Genomic DNA, 21,218 nt, shown 5'->3' on the forward strand with positions numbered 1-21,218 from the left:
CTCCACACCCATCCCCCACCCCCCACCACAGCTTGCCTTCATCTGGAGGAGAGACCCGCTCACTGTGATGACAGCTTTGGAATCAGGAATGGTCACTTTACTCTAAGCCTAATTTGAAGTAAATATTCTACGTCGTGTGAATGCAGTAAATCTTCCCCCTGAGCAAAATGTGTTCAGGGTGCTCCTGGTCTTTCCTGCTGTCACTGCCACAGTGATTAGGCTAAGAAACTCACAGGAACCAGCGAGGGGCAGGTTCTCTCTTGCCTGAGTTGCATGGTGCTCTGTGCAAGGGGGGGTGGTGGTGGCTGGGGAAGGCCCTTGATGAACACAATTTCATGGATGATTGGCTATCCATTTTGAGCAATGCAAATGGCAAGACTGTCTGAAATCTTGCTTTCTTTTATTTCCTCATTTCAGTGATGAGACACCCATGGAATGCAAAGACTAAGTGAAGTGTGTCAGAGACCCCATCTGCTGCAGCTCTGAAACTCTGTTCACACCGTCCTGGGGGTATGCACATGGCTGCAGGTTGCAGGTGACTTGCAGAGAAATAGGATCTGTCATCCTGGCTGGCCATGACACATTCTCAGCAGGCTTTCTTGACCCTTTCATTATTTTTTTTTTGGAGATTATATTTTTACCTGTTAGTTATACATGACAGTAGAATGAATTTATGCACTTTGATATGTCATACATAGATAGGATATAATTTCTCATTTTTCTGAGTGTATATGTTGTAGAATCACATTGGTCATGCAGTCATATACATAAAGTAATCATGTCTTTTTGTTCTACTATCCTTCCTATCCTCACATCCCCTTTCCTCCCCTCTTTTCACCTAATCTAAGGTAACTCTATTCTTCTCTAGCCCCCCACCCCTCAACATACACACTTATTGTGAATTAACATCCACATATTAGAGAAAACATTCAGCCTTTGGATTTTTTGGGATTGGCTTATTTTGCTTAGCATGATAATCTCCATAATTTCATTCTTCTTTAAAGCTGAGTAATATTCCATTGAATATATATATATATATATATATATATATATATATATATATATATATATATATATCATATTTTCTTTATCCATTCATTTGTTGAAGGACACCTAGGTTGGTTCCATAGTTTAGCTATTGTGATTCGAGCTGCTATAAACATTGATATGGCTGCATCAATAATGAAATAAGCAGGTTGCTTTATTGAAGTGCTTTATGAGAATCTTTCTGCACCACCTACCTCTCTCAGGGTGAGGGTTCAGTGGTACAGATATGCCTTCCAATCCAGACCACAGGTGACTTTGGGAAGGCACTTATCTTCTCTCAGCCTGTTTCTTCATATGCAAAATTAAGGCACAGTTATGCCTATGCATAGTGTCCTAGGGAGGTCCAAAGAAGAGCCCATGCCAACGGCTCAGCATGGGGCATGGTACATGCCAACAACTTAGTCGGGGCGGCTGGGTACAGTGATGGCAGATGCCAAGGAACTCTCAGATGAAGGGTGTCATGGGGGTTTCCTGTCTTTCCTCTCAGTGGTCTCTTCCTCCCTCCTGCCATGTATCTCTTAGAGACTTTGCAATGGTAGGCTTTGCCTTAAGATTGCCATCAAATTTTGTCATTAATACAATCTTCAGAGTACCATGCAAAGTGAGACTTCTCATTCAGTTATACTGTGATTTTAGACATGATTCACTGAACTTTAAACCTGATTCCGTCTGTGTCATCTTCAAAACAAATGACCCCCTCCCCGCCCCTGTCAAAATGACACCAAGCCTTAGAACAAACTTTTCTAATACGGCTAAATTGAGACACCCTGTTATTTGAGAGAGAGAGAGAGAGAGAGAGAGAGAGAGAGAGAGAGAGAGAGTGTGTGTGTGTGTGTGTGTGTGTGTGTGTGAATGAGCCATACACCTTTGTCAAAACAGTCTAAAAATAGAATGAGATTTAGCAAACACTATCTAGTTTTTCTAGATCTTGGAGTCAAGGAAGGGGGTGGAGCTGAGGATCTGTGAGAACAAATCTTGATTCTCTGGAAACTCCGCTGAGAAGGGGATGAAGATCTGCATTAAAAACAGGGGTGTGTGCCATAGGGTGCCCTACGAACAGAACACCACTGGACCGTGTGAGTTCCGTGGTGAAATAACATGGAGAAATATGAGCTAAATAATGTGAAGCAGGTGGCTTTACTGAAGTGCTTTATGAGAATCCTTCTGGCCCATCTGCGTCTCTCCCTCCTTCCCCACCTACCTACCTTCCTCCCTCCCTCTCTCCCTTCCTCTATCCACCCCACCCCCCCCTCTCTTCCTTCCTTCCTTTATTTTTCTTTATTTCTGATTTCTTTCTTTCCAGTCCTGGGGTTGGAAACCAGGGCCTTGTGCATGCTAGGCAAACACTCTACCGTGGAGCTACATCCTCCCTCATCCCTCTGCCTTTTTTAAACTGTGTGTTGAGACAGGGTCTCACTAAGTTGCCCAGACTGCCCTTGAACTTGGGATCCTCCTGCCTCGGCCTTTTTGAGCGCATTTAATAGGCTAAGGTGTGTCATGACTCAGAATGGTGTGGGCTATTTCCCAAACGGCCTGATCTTGACCTCCGTGTGGTAGGGGTGTCCTGGGGGACTGGAGCTTTCTGAAGCCCCCCTCAGGAAGCGCCGTCTGAATGCAGGGCAGACTGTGCCAGTACGTGCCCAGCTTCCAACAGCAGAGACCCTAGGGATGCGAGATGATTTCAACACAGACTTTATTAAGAGAAATTTGTACTAAATTAGACCAAGCTTATTAAGTGAAGGCATGTACTCCAAGTGTCTGAACCAGTGTCTGGAAGAAAAATGATCTGAAAATGTGTAGCAAATCCCAGGGCCACATATGGCTCCAATTCCCCTGGATCTGAAGATCATATGCTACTGATTACTACAACTCCCAGGGGCAATTACTGCCTTTTTTATCCCTTTTGAACTATTTCTATTCTTTGCCGAGGCTCCTCCTCAAGCTGCAGTGAGGTTCTGTTTCTTGCCAACCTTTAATTTGTAGAAACATCCCCTTTTCTATATCCTCTGCCTTGTAGGGGTAGGATCTAACGAGAACAGGACGCCTTCCTCGCCCAAGAACAGCAGGTGACATCATCAGGAGTAGGCAGGGCTGGACATTCTAGGAAGACCAGTGACCTGAACCCTGGGGGAAAGACCCTGGCAGAGACAGGGTGAGGCAGTCACAAGGGATAGAGCCCCAGGTAGGAGACGTCAATGATGAGATCCACCAAGAACGGATGGGGATCGGTCAAGGAGCAGGACGGTGACTTCCTGAATGTGTGCCAGGAACAGTGCTTCTTCAAGCACATTTAGACATTTCAGTTAAAGAGCTCCTGCCAGATGTCCCACACGGAGTAGGTAAAACAGAGCTGCTCCTGGGACAGAGTGGGCAGAGGTGCCCTGCACTGCCCCAGGCTGTGGCACCTCCCAGAGCCCCTGGGGCTCCTGGTCTGGCCCCATGGACAGCCTTGCTGACTTCCTAGCCCAGCTGTGTTGCAGGCACCTGGGTGGTCAGGCCCAGTGTGAGGTCCAGGGACCAAGCACGGGTGAGTATATGATGTTTATTTTTTATGAGTAGAATTCAAATTGTTGTCCTTAGAAATATAAGGAAAAGGATGGTGGTCCTTTGAATGATCTGCTGTGCTCTGCTATGGTTTGAGTTTGCCTTTCACAGGTTCCTGGGATGGAAGTGTGGACCCCAAGTGGCAATACTGAGATGTGGTAGGAGCTTTAAGAGGGGGAGGGCTTAAGTGAGTGGTCTTGTGACTAGCTCCTTTCTCTCTTGCCATGTGATCTTGCCCACCTGCACTTGATCCACCACTGTGATGACATCTACCCTGAGGTGACGTGGCTACAGCCACCTTCACCAGAGCCAGCACAATGCTGTTTGGCTTTTTAGCTTCCTGAACTGTGAGCTAAGTAAACCTCCTTTCTTTATAAAGTACCCAACCTCAGCTATTTTATTAGAAGAACAGAAAACAGACTCATTTATAACCCATAGAGAAACAAGGACCCTGGTATTCGTAGAGAGCCAACAGTATCTGAATTGGGATAGAATGAGCTGGTTCATGAGAGAGTCTGGCTCCATCCTGAGAGTACCAGGGCACTCTGAACACAGAGATGATGGCAAGGTGGTGTGTGTCAGCGGTGCAGAGGAAAGAAAGCTGTTTTGTGATGCTCAAGATCTATTCTGACTGGGAAAGCCATTTCCTACAGTTATGAGAAGCTCCATGTTCTCGGCTTCTTCGGCGGCATTTCTTAAGTATAAATGGTATCTCATTTTTTTTAATTACTAGAAAAATACTGAAGAAAATGAAATTTCACCGACTGCACTGGCTTTCAAATTTGCTAACAGGAGATGGTGGGCTAATTGGGACTGCGAACACTGCCCAGCAACGGTGCTGGGGCCAGGGCTCAGGACAACCACCAAGGAGCTGCTCTTACATCATTTTCTGTTCCCATTGTTAAACTCTGATTGGAAACTTCACAAATGAGCACCAGTTTCCTTGCCAACCTCAAAAGCACCTGAAAAGCTCCCCATAATTGCAGGCCCAAAGGCAATTAGAAGTGTCCACGGAGGGCTTGGACCATGCGCATAAATAGGGGGCAGAAGGCTTGGAAACACGCGGAGATGAGGACCACATCGCAGGCCATTAAGTTCATAGCACTGCGTCCTGCTGAAAGATCCTTGTTGTTTCCGTTCTAGAAAAAATATGGCTCCAAGAAGGCCATAAGCATTCATGGGAGTGGAGACTCCTTATCCGGGCAGCATGATATGCCAGGCTTGAGTTTCAACCCTTTCCCTGCCCCTTCTCCACTTCCTCTGGTCCACCTAGGTGACTGGCAACCCTGATCATGCCTGTGCCAGCCTTCCTTTCTGTCACCTCCCTTCCTTTCCCTCTGAACTTACTCCCCCCATAAAACACAGTTTTCCAATTTTAAAGGTTTTTAGGGATCTTAATTTTCTAATGTGTCGTCATTCTTCTCAGAGAAAATATCCAAGTCTCCATGGCCCAAAAGACGGCCTGACGGGATCCCTGCCCACTTCAACCCCTGCTTCCGACATTTGTCTTCTGACTGGTTATTCTGCAGTGTCCCTGGTTTTGCTTCTGGGTCATGGATGCAGCTGAGAGGGCAGAGCTGTGTGTAAGCCTTAGTCCTGGGGGGCAGGAGGAAAGTCAGGACAGGCAGGAAGACAGGAAGACGGGGACCACGGCTCAGATGTGCCAGGTCTGCAATGTGGGGTCTTGATGAAAGGAATAGAAAAGGGAGTGGAGAAGAGACCAGGAGATAATTTTAAATCTGTGCATTAAATGGTACACAGCAAGCATACACGATGTGTCCTGCATCTAGGCCTTACGATAACCGTGTGAGGCAGCTTTTACTCTTATTTTATAGATTAGAACATAGAAGCTCACAGAAGTTAAGGATCCTGCAGTGTCCACATAGCTAGCAAGTGGCAGAGCTGGAATTTGACTTAAAGTCAGTTTTCTTTCTGACTCCAAAGGCTGAACCCTTTTTCACTGCAGGGAACCTTAGAGGAGGATCCAGCAATGCAAGTCCCCATGTTATTTTGATTACAAGGCTGTCCCCGTCTCCACAGGTAAAGGGTTTACAGCATTTATATCAATGCACATCAGCCCTCATCTCCTCCCAGACACATAATTACATCGACAAAATGATCAACTACCAACAGGGGACCATGAGCCACAGAATCAAGAGCATAGGCACATGTGAGTATATGATATGACCAGGGTGGGGAAGTTCGACTGGGTGGCTTTGGGTCAACTTCTGTCCTTTTCAGAGCCTTGGTTCACTTGCTTATTCATTGGGACTAGTAACACTCTGTCAGAGGAGTGGACACACCCCTGTGTATAAAGGGCCACCTTGTAACACTGGCTCTGAAGTTTTCCACCAGGAAATGACATAAGGCCCTTCTTCCATTCACAGTTCAGCAGCCAAAGCAAGATATGTGGCCACACCTGACTCCAAGTAAGAGTGGTCCCAGCATATATCTGGAAAGAGGACCAGAAATATTTGAATACCCAACATGAATTCTTTCTACCATATTCTTTTAAAATAGATGCATATTTGGTTTTCATGTTCCAAAACTTTTGTGGCATGACTTTTAAATAAATTGTAACCATGTATCATATTAGGTATTTATAGAGTGACTATACCCTCTTGAGATGTAGCCTGTGGCAATACTGGAAAAGGAATCATCTCTCAGTGAATGGTGTCTAGGGCCGTGAAGAATATTCTCCATCTTCACCACATTTGCCAAAAGGGACTTCAGAACTGCTATGGACCAACACTGCTGGTTTCTCTAACTTTCTTCTTCTTAGTGGAAATGCTCATTTCACTAAGCCTCATTCCAGTGTGTGTGTGTGTGTGTGTGTTGAGGGGAAGGTGTGGTAGCCATGGTGGTTGTAAATAATTTGTTTTATTGGTTTATAGGTCTCCTGATCAAGTGAAGACATATTTTGGCTTGCTATAGACCTCCTCTGCACGTCACTTGGATAGATTACCAGGAATCACTCAGGCAGCCTGGACGTTAAAACTGGAGACAGTAGCTGGTGAGACGTTGGGTCTGTCTTAGGAAAGGGTAGGTGCATTCTTACATGAGAAAGAGAGTCAAATAAATACTTGTTGACCAGGTGGATACACTGTCGTGTTTATCAAAATTATTTGTTCCTAAAACATTTTCAGTTTTTCTTCCAGATATATCATCACTGTCACTTCCCTGCCCTGTGAAAGTTAGCTGTGACTTGCTTTAGCCAATAAAACAAAACAGGAATACAAAAATGATTGGGATCACTGATAGTTGGAAGCATTAAAAGCTTTTCTACGACTTGCTATGTTTTATTTTCCTCTTTTTAGGTACTCAGCAACATGGCTGCTCTGTCTGCTTGGATTCTGCTCTGAGGATAGAGCAGAGAAGAGAAGATCCCTATTGATTTGCAGTGGCTATGAAGTTAGAATTATTTTAATTAATTGAGAATTGGGGCTTGTTTATCATTGCAGCACAACTTAGCCTACTGTAACTGATTCAAGGATCATCTCAATTATTTATAAAACCACTTTTTATTTGGTGGGACAGGTCCCCCACTCAGGGGAGCAGGTATGTGACTAGGAAGTGGTGGTTGTAGCTGGCCTTGCAGAGTTGGGGACAGGTTTCTGTGGCAGGTTAGGATGACAGGGATCCAGATGTGGTCTTTGAGGGCCTACAGGGAGCATCATGGTAAGGTTCATGGGCGACATGACTAGGGCCCTCTTTTCGTCTGGGCATTCTCCTGGCTATGTTCACTCATAGCTACAGTAGTATCCCAGCTGGAGCATTGAGCCACACCAAGACCAAGGGCCATCACTGTAGCACAGCTGTGTCCAGTGGTTGATGATTCCTATGCACCCTCTAATTTAGTGCCTTGCTATACCATTGAGTTCCATGGAAGCCTGCCTGGTGATATTGTTCCCTTTCCTGTGTCCTGGGAAACCACATATTGAACAAACTCTCATCCCTGTGTTCTATTGAGCATGTCACCACCAGATGATACATGTCAGATTGAGTAGGTGACTTTAGCTCAAAACCATCTTCTCTCCTCTCCCTTTCTAGCTTCATCTCCTTCCTGGGTTTGGCCTCCGAAGTGCTCCCAGGCTGTACTATGTGAACCTCTTTCCTACTCCTGTTTCATGGAGCAGCCCAGAACTCACCCAATTTGTTTTTATACGAGCCCCACATTTATCTGGAATGATGGGACTTGATGGGTTAGGTGGACTTGAGCACCAGCAGATGTTGGTATCTGCATGAGGTTCTGGAACAGTCCCCTGGGGAGAGTAGGGGACGACCGTAGGATATCCCACCTCTCTCCTCATCCTCCTACAGTGAATGTCTAAAGTCACAAATCTTGGGAATTTTCACAGAATCCTTTGCCACAAGGCCGGGTCATATCTCACAGTGCTGATCTGTTTTTCTGGGAGCACCCTCCTTCCCCTCTGCTATCTCATGAGAATCCTAGTCCTTGAGACAGCACAGGCGAAGACTCCAGCAGATCTAGTGAAAGGGAGGTTACCTGCACGCATGCACAGAGGGCTGGCTTTCCAGCTTCCACATCCTGAATTGGGGACTAGAAGGCACAGCTGAGGAAATGAGGAGGGAACAGAGGGCCCACCAGGGAGGGGCTAGAGCTGAGCTGACTTTGAGCATGACCTCCATGGCCTTATGATCTGTGGACGACTCCTCCCCACAGCCCTGGGCATTCATAAGTCCCCTTGGACAGAGGGTTGGGGACTTGGGCCACTTGTGTGGGGATAAAGAGAGCCAATTGGCAATTTCAATAGAAGATTCTACATTTAGCCTTTGCTCTATGCAGCCTCAGTTTGGAACTAGATAAGATTCCAGGAGAATATATGGCATTAGCCATTCAGAGGCAACCCTGAAACTGCCCATGTTGATCCAAAATCAAAATCTAGTCTCAAGCCAAGTGCTTCCTGATTACACAGCTTTAGTGTCTGGATTAAAACTTAGGTTTTATAAGACCTATTTTATTAGTCAGGGCTAGCAGAACATTTTTTTTCCTAGCTAACTCTTACACCACTTGCTTTTCCATCAGCATCTTTCATAGACTGCACACAAACATAGTCAGGAGAAGAACTCCACTTGGCGTTACCTTGCCAACAAGCACCGACAGTAAGCTGCATGGCTATGTGAGACGGGTGAATGGGCCAGTCGTTGGTCACCAGGTAGGGCTCATATGTGGCTCCATCCATGTACAGCGTAACCACAGGAAACTCCACATTGATGACATAGTAATGCCACTCTTTGTCACAAATCTAATGAAGAGAAAAAATAAAAAAGAAAAGAGTTAAAATCAAATACGCAGCTCAACATCAAACAGCCTCCTTTATCCTAATTGTGAAAGGTGGGGAAGACATTTCTGGGTCAACAATTGTTATTGCAAAAAATTCAAGGAACATGGCGGTTCACATACGCTTGAGGTTATAGAAACTCATTGTCAGACACAGTGAGAAGAGGAACACCTGAGAACCCAATCCTCAGGTGTGTAGAGTGGCCCTTCAGTTTTCTCAGAGATTGGCTCCAAGGTGCCCTGCCAGGACCCAACTCTGCAGAGGCTCAAATTCCTTATATAAAATGATGCAGTGCTGTTTGAGTCAGCTTGTTTGCTGCTGCATCTAGAAGACGGACAAGAACAATTGTAGAGGAGGAAAACTTTATTTGGGGCTCATGGTTTCAGATGTCTCAGTCCATAGATAGCCAGCTCCGTTCCTCAGGGTGTGAGGTGAGGTCAAACATCATGGTGGAAGAGTGTGGCAGAGGGAAGCAGCTCACACAATGATTAGGAAGCAGAGAAAGACTCCCTTTGCCAGATACAGACTATATACCCCAATGCCCACCTCCTCCAGCCATACCCTACCTGCCTTCAGTTACCACTCAGTTAATCCATAACTGGGGATTAATTCACTGATTAGGTTAAGACTTTAATAATTCAATCATTTCACATAGAAACCTTCTTGCATTGTCTCACATGTGAGCTTCTGTGGGACATCTCATATCCAAACCGTAACAAGTACTTAAATATGGTCCCCACACATCCTCCTTCATAGTGAAACTCATTTTTAGATTACTCATAATACCCGATACGATGTAAAGGGTCTATAAATAGCTGTCATGCTGTGTTGTTTAGGGAATAATGACAAGCAAGAACATCTGTTTTTGTTCAATACAGATGCAATTTTTTCCCAACAGCTTTGATCCCTCTGCTGGTCGTAGAATCTGCGCATGCAAAACCTGCAGATACATAAGGCCAATTTCATTTGGCTAAAGGCAGGTAATCTTGGTCATATCATTACCAGCTACCTGGGCTGACAGATTTTTGATGGACAGGTAGGGGCGTCAGCATAAATTGCTTTGAATAAAATTTCTCTTACTTCTTTAGTAGAGAAAAAGTCCAGTTGGAATCATTTGTCTAAGTTTGGGGATAGATGGGATTCTTTTTTTAAAAAGGTGCTAAATTGAATGCATAAATAAAGATGAAGATAAAGGAGAGGAGGAGAGAGGGGGGCCAGAAAAGGAAAGATGAAGAAAGAATCAGGAATTAGAAGGGAGTGAGAGACATCAGGGTTTGTCCACCCCCACAAAGCCTCAGATGTTAAAGGCTTGCTCCCCAGTGGGTGGTACTTTTGGGAGACGGTGGGAGCTGGAGGAGGTGGGGGGCCTAGCTGGAGGAAGTAGGTCACCCGAGGCATGCCGGTGAAGGGACCCCAGCCCTTCTTTTCTTGCTCGCCGCCCTGAGGTGAGCAGTTGCTTCCACCAGGAGCTCCTCACCAGGATGCTCTGCCTCTCCACAGGCCCAAAGACAACAGGGTCAAGTCACCATGGACTGAAACCTCTGAAACTCGAGCCAAGTTTAACCTTTCCTCCCCGTAAGTTGTTCATCACAGGTATATTGGCCACAGAAATGGAAATCAAGTGATCAGAGAGGCAATGAACACAGAAAGAGGAAGAAGTGCAAGACCTGGAAGAATCGGAACCTCAGTCTTTGTTGAAGGGCTTCCCTGAGAAGCCGCTGCCATCCATTGGCCCTTTCAACTCAAGCAAAATCAAATTTGACGGGGAGAGTCTTCCCAGCACACTCAGCTGTCCCTACCCTGGAGCACCCAGGGAAGCAGGATCTCTATTGGACCCTCCTGGCCTAAACTCAGGGCAGGGCACTGTCACATAAGTCCTGACAGCCTGCAGCACGCAAGACTCTTGGTTTCAGGCTTGGGGACTGGTTTTAATGGCTTAGTAGAAATGTGGGGGAGTGGGCTACCGTTATAATTCCTGACCTCTAGAGGCTGAACTTCTAGAGCATCATCCAAAATCAAAGCCAAGACTAGTACATCCTGGGAAGGAGACAGGAAGCATGAAGGCAGCAGGACTCTGGGACAGTGTCACCCTCCTCCCTCTGCCCTCCTTGTGCCTTGGAGTCATGCTGGACTCTGCCATTCTCCCTCTGCACCCCATGGAGTCCTCCTCTGACACATCTTGTCTGCATCCCCTGGTCTCCATCACCCCTGCTGTCTGTGGCAGGGCAGACAGATGAGTTCCGCATGAAGGTGACCCTAAGGTGAGGCTCAAAGCCCTCCCTACATCCCACTATGGATTAAATGTGCTGTTTCTCATGAATAGATAACACCAATAGGGATGCTAAATGATCTATTCCTTTCATTTTGGAATAAGAATTTTTCCCTTAATGTTCTTTTTATATTGTCCTGTCTCATGTCTCAGAAAATTACTCCTTTTGAAGCCCATTAGCCTGATAAAGCCTGATGAATATTTTAGGAGGCTTTGGGAGGGTCCAGAAGCATCACTCTGAAGTCTTGTGACACTAAGTGAGAAGCCCTGACTCAGGTGACACTCCTCTTCTCCAGGATGTCTTGGTCCAGACCCTGATTTGGTACAGGAATCTTGGGCTGGGCATGTGACCAGGGAGAGGTGATCTTGGGTTGTAGGGGTGGCACAAAGGGAAGTCTGTCTAGGCTGGTGGAAGATTGGGGAACTAAGAATATTTGAATAAAGATTCAATCCAATGAAACCCAATGCAGCCTGGGTGTGGGGTTGGCAATTGAGGACAAACTATGGTTCACATCCTGGGGAGGTCCCCAGAGGCATCTGGAAGTCCACGTGACAGTGAGGTGCTCCTGATCATATCCTGCAACCTGCAGGAGGTACAAGCCAACAGGCAGTATTGAGGGCTCCCCAATCCTGGGCCCATTGTCACCCCCAAGGCGGTGCCATTCTTCGTGAGATAGGCAGGTTGCCTCTGCGTTCCACCTGACTCTACAGTGCCCCTGTCTCCAGTAGCTGGATGGAGAAGGTCGCTCTGGTTTTCGTTAATTTCACAACACTTAGCACTTTTATAAGACAATACCAAAAAATTCCCAGGAAGAGGCAATATGAATAATTTCATATTATCACAGCACTAGTAATCCTTCTCATTATTACAATTTTTTCCTTGGTGTTTTTCTTCCAGCTTTTTGAATCATGCTCCACTTGTCAGCAGCTGCTGTGGTGTCCTGCATTAAAAGAGTGACCCTGTGTGCTGAGCTGAGCCACTTTTGGGTGGGTGGAGTGGCTTTCCCCTTCCCACTAGCATACACCCAAGGCTCCCAGCAGCCTCAAAGTTCATGCTTGTGATAACTTCAGCCTCGCTGGAGACTGAACTTTTCTACCTATAGCACTCCTATAAACATCCTGGGAAGCAACAGTTGGGGAAGGTATATTTTTTTAAAAATATTTTTTAGTTGTTGATGGACCTTTATTTTATTTATTTATATGCAGTGCTGAGAATCTAACCCAGTGCCTCACACATGCTAGGTAAGCACTCTACCACTGAGCCCCAGCCCCAGCCTGGGGAAGGTCTATTTGAATCACACTGTATGACAGTTTGAAAGTTTACATGTACCCCTTAACATCAGCATGAAAATACCTTCACAGAATTCATTTCAAATGGCTATATGATATGGAAATACTATAATATACTTAACTCCTCCTTTAGTATCAGATGCTAATTTTATATCCACTATGACAAATGGTGCTGTAATTAATTTCTTGTGAATAAATATTTGTTTGCATTTCTGATGATATCCTTAGGAAAGATGTCTGGAAACGGAATTTCTAGGTCAAAGATTGGGGTTATTTTTAAGGCTCTTGATACATATTGTCAACTTTTTTTTTCCTTGCAAAATATTGTAACTATTTATATTCCTATCCTCAGACTATGAGGATGTACATTTGTCTCCTTGCCACTTTAAGTACTAAAAAGTAAAAGCAAGAAGGAAAGAACATCAGAATTTGAAATTTGAAAAGGGATACATCTTATCTGCTTTTAATATGGGCTGCAAAAGATGGCAATATTTATATTCTCCAAAATGAAAAGAGAGGGATTCTGGGTGAGAGGAACAACCTGAGTCCAAACTCAGAGGTAAGAATGATTGGGAGCTGCCTGGTGAGCTCCTAATTGGGCCTCCTAACAGTCTTTTAGTTCCTACTGAGCTTATGGTCTGTAGATTTATCCCACCAAGTAATCTGTATTAGCAGCTAAAGGAAATGCCTAATTAGGGTTTCATAAATGTGGATCTATGATCAAGAAGAGACCTGCATTGACCTTCTGCTAGAACTATGGGGACAAACTATAATTGAAAAATGATCGAGCCAGAAGGCAACAAAAACAAATTTGTCAATGTTCAACCAAGACAGAAGGAAATTAGGCAAAGTGACCTTTCCTAGGGGGAGAGAAGAACTTGAATTCCTAACTGCTTGTGAGGCACTCACTGGTGAAGCCAGCTGACATCAAGCACATCAATGCCACCATCCCCTTAGATGATGCTCAGAAAACTTTACTCTCAGAACATCTGCAAATGTTTCCATTGCAGGTGGCTGTAGCTGCTCTCCAGCTAGTGAGTGAGTCACAAATCCAGACACAAATGTCCAGGAAAGGTAGTAGGGACAGAGTTGAAGGAGGTTGGAATTAGGAGCGGGCTGATATTCATTCCAAGCCATCAGGGGCCAGGGAAGCTGCTCATGACAAGAAAAGATAAAAAAGACCAAAAAAAAAAATTCTCTTTGCAGATACTGAGAGGCTGATCCACGTGCCCGACACAGGGCCAGATGGGGAGTCCTGACTTGGTTTCCCCTGTTAATCAGTTATTTTTGAACATGGCTGTTCAACATGGGACACATTCACCTACCAACTATCGTGAATCAATCACTATGTCTACTAGGGGCTGCAAGGGATGCAGAGTTTATGAGATATGTCCTTTGCCTTTAAGATTTCCAATCTACAGGAGGACATGGTGTATTGAGTTCACAAAATATTCAAATCAATGGGAATGGAGATAAGTGTTGCAGGCCAGGTATGAAGCACTGTGAGGTCCTCGGGAATGGAATGATGCTTTCCAGCTGGGAGAAGGGGGAATTTAGAGTGAGTATCAGAGCACTGTTAAGATTTCATTAGGAATTACATTCCAAGCAAATGAAGCAGAAACCTCTTTTTTTCCTTTCTTCATTCGTCTTTTCTATTGTCAGGGGGAATACAGAGACTCACTCCTTCTCCATACCTCCTGTAGACGTTTGCTAAACGCTTGTCCTATTTATGAGCAACCACAGATACAGCACCTGCCTTTATGGAGCTTCCGATTCAGTCATGGTATCTCCAAAAAGGCTGAGAGCAGACTGATTGACAGCTGTCATGGATCTGTGCAAGGTGCTGGGTTAACCATGTGGAGGAGGAGGGTGTCGAACCCACAGGGAAGATGGGAAGGAGCAAAAAGATGCAGAGCTGGGGTGCAGGGGGCTGTGTTAGGGGAAGTGAGGAGTTGAGGTATGGCTCCAGGGCTTTGGAACTGAGGGCTGAGAATAGGGTTTGCTTTTATTTTGCAGACAAAGAAGGCCCAGAGGTCGTTGGTGGGAGGAGGGGATGGGAGTCGCAATAACAGTCAACCTTGGACTCACTTTTCAAATTTGATGCTGGCAGCTCTTCATATTATTCTTTATACCATTCAGTCCTTGTCCCAAGTGTATAAAGTAGGAGAATCATTTCTGTCCTAGGCACTTTCCAAAAATAAAGGGAAATTACTTGGTTTCTTCATGTTTGTTTTTTTTTTTTTTTTTTTTCTGGGTGGGGGGTTGTACCAAGGATTGAACTCAGAGGTGCTTCACCACTAAGCCACATCCTCAGCACTTTTTTTAAATGTAATTTTTAGTTGTACTTGGACACAATACCTTTATTATTTATTTATTTATATGTGGTGCTGAGGATCGAACCCAGGGCCTCACATGTGCTAGGCAAGCGCTTTACCACTGAACCACAACCCCAGCCCCATCTGCAGCCCTTTTTATATTTTATTTTGAGAAAGAGCTTCACTAAGCTGCTGAAGGCCTCACTAAGTGGCTGAGACTGGCCTCAAGCTTGCAATCCTCCTGCCTCAGCCTCCCAAACTGCTGGGATCATGGGCATGAGCCACCATCCCCAATGACATGGTGTCTTATCTCAAGGAACTTACAACTTGTGGAGAGTGAAAAGTAACACACAAGCTACCACATCTGGCCTCTTGTCTTTTCTGTTACCTTGGTTTTTTTTAGTCTTTTTTAATCCTTTTTTCCCCAGGGCTGGGGACTGAACCCCTGAACCCAGGGCCTTGCATGTGCTAGGCAAGCACTCTGCCACTGAGCTAAATCTCCAACCCCTTGTCTTTTCATTTCACACACAACCAGTGGCTCAGTTTCACAACACTGCTAAGTCAGAACCCAGAGCCGAGACTCATCTCCTGAGTCATGGGCTTGTGTGTTGCCTCGTGCCTGAAAAATCTCACCTGGAGTTTTGTAGGCACTTCAAATTCCTGGTGCCCCCAGGTGAGCTCACCCCAACCTCCACCAGCCTTGCTTGCTTCTTCCCCTGTGTTCTTGCCTCAGCAATTGCTCCCCACATGATCTGTCATCCAAGTCACAACCCTGGGCACACTAGAGGAAGCAAAGACATGGACGGAGAGCTTGATGGACAGTGTATCTGGAACAGGCTGTTGCAAGGTAGAAGGCAGCGGAAAGGGTAGAGAGCTTTGGTGTGGGGTGGGTCAGACAGAGCAAGCAGCCTGCTAGGGACTGGCCACCCTGGGTTTGAGCCAGCCACAGGGTCAGGTGCAGCAGAAGAGCAGGCAGGGGAGATTTGTTGCAGGCCAAGTCTGGGGTAACAGATTGGGTGTCATAAATTCTTCATATATTTATGGGGAAATAATTAAATTTTCTAATCCTTTGCTGCCTCGTTTGTGAAATGAGAATAATGATCATCGTGTTTATCCATGGGGCTGTGTGAACTGAGCTAAGGCATCTATAATGTTGAGTGCATACGTTTGGGCTTTCCTTTTGCAAATGTGCTGAGATGCTGGCTGAAATGTAACAGCTACAGCGACAGAAGGAACAAAGATAAGAGAGCTAGGAAAAGTACTCTTTGGGTATCAAACACAAAAGAACTAAAGTTGCACCTGGGAGTTGAAACCAGAGGCTGCTGCGGGGCTGAACCACTCCATCAGCGGGGGTTTCAAAGCCCTGGAGGAGACACCCAGGTTCTCTGCCCGGAGAGGACTCCACCTGGGATGTTGGCATGAAGCCTGTGTTCTGAGGGGATCACCTGAAGCCTGGGTCCCAGGACAAACACCACCCCTAGCCCAGGGATACAGTCAAATATTTTGTCCCCAAAGCCTGCTTTGTGCAAAGGCATCAGATCAAATGCACACAGCTGACATTCTGCAAACACCCTGGGTACAGAAATTAACCTAGAAATGCACCCATGAAGTTCGTAGGGCTCTTGGCTCTCATCCAAAGCCTCTAGGTGGAGAGATGCCCATAACTTGGGGCATGTGCCAGCCAGCTCCTCTCAGAGATGAGCTCTGCAGAAAATCATAAAGCAAAGAAGGAACAGTCCTTTGAGTCTGTGGGGTAAAAAAAAAAGCGGACATGACAAATGATCAAGTTCATGTAACAGGAAATACAGAAAAATGAAACAATTGGAAAGGAAATGGAAGAAAGCAGAGGCTACAAAGAAACCCAACAAAAAACCCTGGGATGCGACACATGGTTATTGAAACAAAAATTAATCAACAAAATAAGTTAATCATAGATGGGAAAGCTGGAAACAGAAACAGTGGATTGGAAGATAGATGAGAGTATAGAGCATTTATATGGAAAAAATTGATAAAGTTAAGAGACACAGATTCTACAGAAGACAGATGATAAATACCAGCAAACACCCTGGAAGGTGCCATGCTTGAGAAAAACCTCCTGTGCTTTGTGAAGAAATGCTATTCTGTTTTAATGCCTTGGATTCTAGAGAATGATATTTGACTTCAATGGACTTATTGTGTATTGCATTCAGGTGGCAATGGATAATGGAGCTACGTGAGCCCCTGCTCCACAGAAGGGATTTAAAGAGTAGGTCAACACTGAAGTTCATCTCATGAAATGGAGCCCTATTTCACCCAAGAATCCTTGCAAACCAGGTCTCCCTGCCCACGTACAGGGCCATTTGGCTCAGACCACTGTTTTGGAACTGTAGAAACATGAGGCTTTGGTTAGCTCAAAGATCAGCCTCCTGCTGAGGCAAGGATGCCGCTTCTATTTACGAATCTATTTGAGATCTTGCCAGGAGATCGCTGACTGGCACTTCAGCCAGCTACAGGGAGGGCAGTGTGCTTCCTTGGAAAGTGACCATGATGTTCAGAAGTGCCCACAGGGGCCATCTGTCAAAAAGTGCCTGCTGACTCAGGGCTTCTGAGCAGGAAGCACAAAAGGTGGCCTGAGTCAAAAGGACCACCCCCATTTGAAATTTGGGGGAGTCCCCCAAAAGATCCCAAGTTAGGCTTGGAGCCTATAAACCCAGGATTTCCTAACAGCCAGGATTTTAACTCCTGGTGGAGAGAAAGCTCGCCAGTCCTCTATCAGGCAGTGGTGATGTGCCAGGCACCCTGCTTGGATTTCTATGGGACCAGCTGGTTTATTTATTGATAGCAGTGCCTCTCACGCAGTGTCCTGACTCCCCCTTCCATGACACCCATGGCAGATCCCCCAAAACTTCTAATCACCATTTTCATGTATTAAAAAGTCCCAGGCAAACATTCTCTTCCCAAATTCAGAGCTCCTCCCTCACCCAGCTTGGGGATGGTCCACTAAGCCTTCTGGGTCCCCTGGAGGCAGGGTTGGCTGTGTTGGGGGGGAGTCAGAGGTTAGAGGTTTCTTTGAGAAACTCTGTTCTTAGTGAAGCCTGGGGTTGTGCACGGCCAGTGCCGTCTCATTCTCCAGGGCAGGACGGAGGCAGGGGAACGCCACAGCCAGGGGACGCCAGGACCTCCTTCATCACCACCCAGGGAAATGTTCTCCTCAGACTCCTTCAGGTTTCCTTTCTCAACTGGGATTCTGTAAAATACCGTCTTGCTGATGCACAAAGGGGTTCATTGTCAAAAACTCTCTGGAAAAGCCTCATTGAATACAGTTCATCAGGATCCCTCCCTTCCCCAAGTGCTTCTCAAAGTGTGGTCCCTGGACCAGAGGCATCAGCACCTCCCAGGAACTTGTCAGGAATTCAGATTCCCCAGTCCCACCCCAGACACGCCAAGGTCAGAAACTGCAGTGTAGAAATTGGCAAGCTGTGCTCCAACTAGCCCTCCAGAGGGTTCTGGTGTGGCCAAGCCTCACGACCTCTGCCTGGACAATGCCATATGGCAGGGTGGGGGACAGAGTGGGCCATCTATTCAATTTTGGGGCCTCATCTGTGCTGTTCTCCTACGAGGCACCTAGGACTATTATCTGGAATAAAAAATAAAAATCCCAGGAAGATGCGTGCTGTGAAATTTATGCGGCTCTCTCCTCTCTCTCCTCTCTCAATGCATTTATCATTGTCCCACGATGCCTCAGGCACTTCCTGGGCACTGGGAGTGTGACAGTGAACTAAATGGAAAGACCCTAGCCAGTCCCCTGCCACCTTCTAGCACCTTGTTCACCACACATTGGCCCCGCCCAACCGAGGTGCCCCGGCTCCTCTAGGATTCCTCTCATCCCCCAAGTAAAACGCCTCTCTTTGCCCGCCATGCTCTCCTCCTCCTCCCAGTCTTTCACTTCCAGGACGCATGAGCGACAGAATTCACCTGGGGATATTTCCTCATGAATTTCCTGAGCTGGATGACAACTGTCAGGGCCCTGGGGCACAGATTCCGAGGAGGCGCAGAGGCACAGTCTGCCTGTTGAAGGTTGTAAGCGCCCATGTACTGAGCGAGTTCAATATTTTAACAGGTCAGGAAACATGTCTTAAATTTGACAATTAGGAAAGGGAACATTTTTTCCTCCGGTGTTTCCACCCCGAGTGCAATCAACTGTGCAGAGACCAGGCAGATCACAAGCCCGAGACAGAAAGGTCTTCAAAGTGAGTTCTTTGTTTTAGGACAGAGTGGGTGAGGTGGAGTCTTACCCATGGGGCCTCCCTCTGTCAGGGAAGACTGAGTTTCTCATGGTACCCTGCAAGGGACATGGCAGCCCCTTGACAATTAGCATTTATTGACAGACTGCTTATTGGGAGAGCTAGGAACTCTGGGACTGGTTGCTCCAGAAAAGGGGGACAGAAGGGTCCACCTGGGAAAAGACCGGACCATGGTCTTTATGATTGGGCCATATCTGAGCCAAACACATGGAATTCTAGCAAATTCTCCTGTGCTGTGTGTCCATAAAAGAACAAAAAAAGTTTGGGTTGAGAAGCCCTGCCAGACACAGAGAATTCTGGATGAAAGACCAGGGCCTAGAGTGGGAGGAGGCACAGAGGATGCACAGCATCAGGCATCCGTGAGTCCCAGGGACACTCTGGCTAGGAGGGGCAGTGGGGTCTCCTCCCTAGCCTCCAGCTTGGATGCACCTCCTGGGGGTTCTGGCTCCTCCTGGACGAGTGAGCGACAGAATTCACCTGGGGATATTTCCTCATGAATTTCCTGAGCTGTCCTGGCATGAGAGGCAGTGGGAATGCCCTGGGTTTGCAGCAAGTCACCTCAGGGGAAGTTTCAGCTTTGCTACTCGCTTACTTGGGAAGGGGACCTGGGGCTAGTTTCTGAAGCTTGCCGAGCACAGTTTTATTCATCTGTAAAATGGGTAGAAGACCTGTCTTGTAGGAACAGATTTGATCATTGATTCAGTAGAGATATTGGTTGGTACCAATCACAAGGTAGCAATATGCTAGGTGCTGAGTATATAAAATGAGCAAAAGTAGACATAGTTCCTTCCCTGGTGGAATAAACTAGGAACATAAATAAGTCTATATTACGTCTCTAAGAAATTCTAAGGACGAAGTACAAGGTGCTGTAGGAGCCCATAATGGGGAGGCTGGGCCACGTTATAGAGGTCAGGAGGGGGTGGTGATGGAAAGGGGAGGCTGAAGGGACCTGTGGGTAAGAGCGTTCAAGGCAGAGGGACCAGGAGCACAGAGGGAGGGAGGGCTTGCAGTATGGGGTAGAGGACCTGAGAGCAGGTGCCCACAAAGTGACAACTCTGCCCTCTACCACTCCTGTGGCCACCAGCATTCCTCTTTCCTCTCGGTCTGGGCTCTGCACTGCCCCAGACCTGTGGGGGTGCCCCTTCTGACTCAGGAGAGGAGCTACAGGACAGGTCCCCAGTGAGGCTCTGGAGCCAGACCTCTCAGGTTCAAGTTCTGATTGAATTACTGGCCAGCTGTGTGAACGTAGGCAAATTGCAATCCCTCTCTGTGCCTCCATTCCTTCACCTATAAAATGGAGATGATAAGAAAAGTAACTGCCCCATGGGGTGGTGGAGATGAACGGTGTTAATACACGTAAAACACCTTCAGCACTGCTTGACATACTGACTTAAAAGGTAGGCGTCCTGGGTTCATGGCCCTACAGGACTTTCCCTGTTCCCGCATGAGCCCTCTGCAGTCCTGACTTCCAGCCCCGTCCAGGAAGAGCCCCAGTTTCTTGCTGTTCCTCAACATACCAGCTGGACTGCTTTATCTGTGCCTGCCTCATTGTCCCTGCTATCTCCCTGTGACTGTCCCTTACAATTCACAAGACACGTGTGGAATTCTCCATCTTCCTGTCCCCAAATTAAAAAAGTGAAAACAAACAGGTGACATTAATTTTAATCCTAGACTTTAACCCAGTATATCCATTTGTCATTTCAACCTGTAATCAATTTTAAAAATTATTAAGAAATTTTACATTGCTTTTTCATAGTCTTTATAACCCATTGTATATTTTATACCTGTAGCACTTCTTAATTCTGACATTTCAAATGCCTGACAGTCACACATGGCCAACGGTTGTTCTACTGGTCAGCCCATCCATTGACCCCGAGACCCACCAGGACAAGGACCGTGTCTACCACAGTATCTCCAGGTAGGTTCTCAATAAGTGCTGATTATACAAAGTAGAAAGAAGATGTCCGTATGGATGGACATTAGTCACCTACAAAGCTCCTGACCCCATGAGGCTCTTGGTCTGTTACTGGGGACACAGTCTTTCAGCAACAAGGAATCCTGAGTCCCAAGTGCCAAATGGCCTTCTCAAAGGGAAAGTGAGGGGTGAGCTTAAGGTCCAGGAGGATGGAGGTGGGTAAGGACTCATTTCATGCAAAGGAGACATGGG

General features: G+C 46.3%; 1 protein-coding gene across 2 annotated transcripts in view; it reads right to left on the reverse strand.

Annotated features, from left to right (window-relative positions):
* Nucleotides 1–21,218, reverse strand: part of Clstn2 (calsyntenin 2) — a 590,554-nt gene that overhangs the window by 40,782 nt on the left and 528,554 nt on the right. For both annotated transcript variants that reach the window (XM_058574797.1, XM_058574796.1), the window contains exon 9: nt 8,696–8,858. In XM_058574797.1, the coding sequence (XP_058430780.1) occupies nt 8,696–8,858 (163 nt within the window). The remainder of the gene's footprint in view (nt 1–8,695; nt 8,859–21,218) is intronic.

This window comes from Marmota monax, unplaced genomic scaffold (genome assembly GCF_021218885.2).
Source record: "Marmota monax isolate L192 unplaced genomic scaffold, Marmota_monax_Labrador192_F-V1.1 WCK01_AAM20220418_F8-fsc00022, whole genome shotgun sequence".
Lineage (NCBI taxonomy): Eukaryota > Metazoa > Chordata > Mammalia > Rodentia > Sciuridae > Marmota > Marmota monax.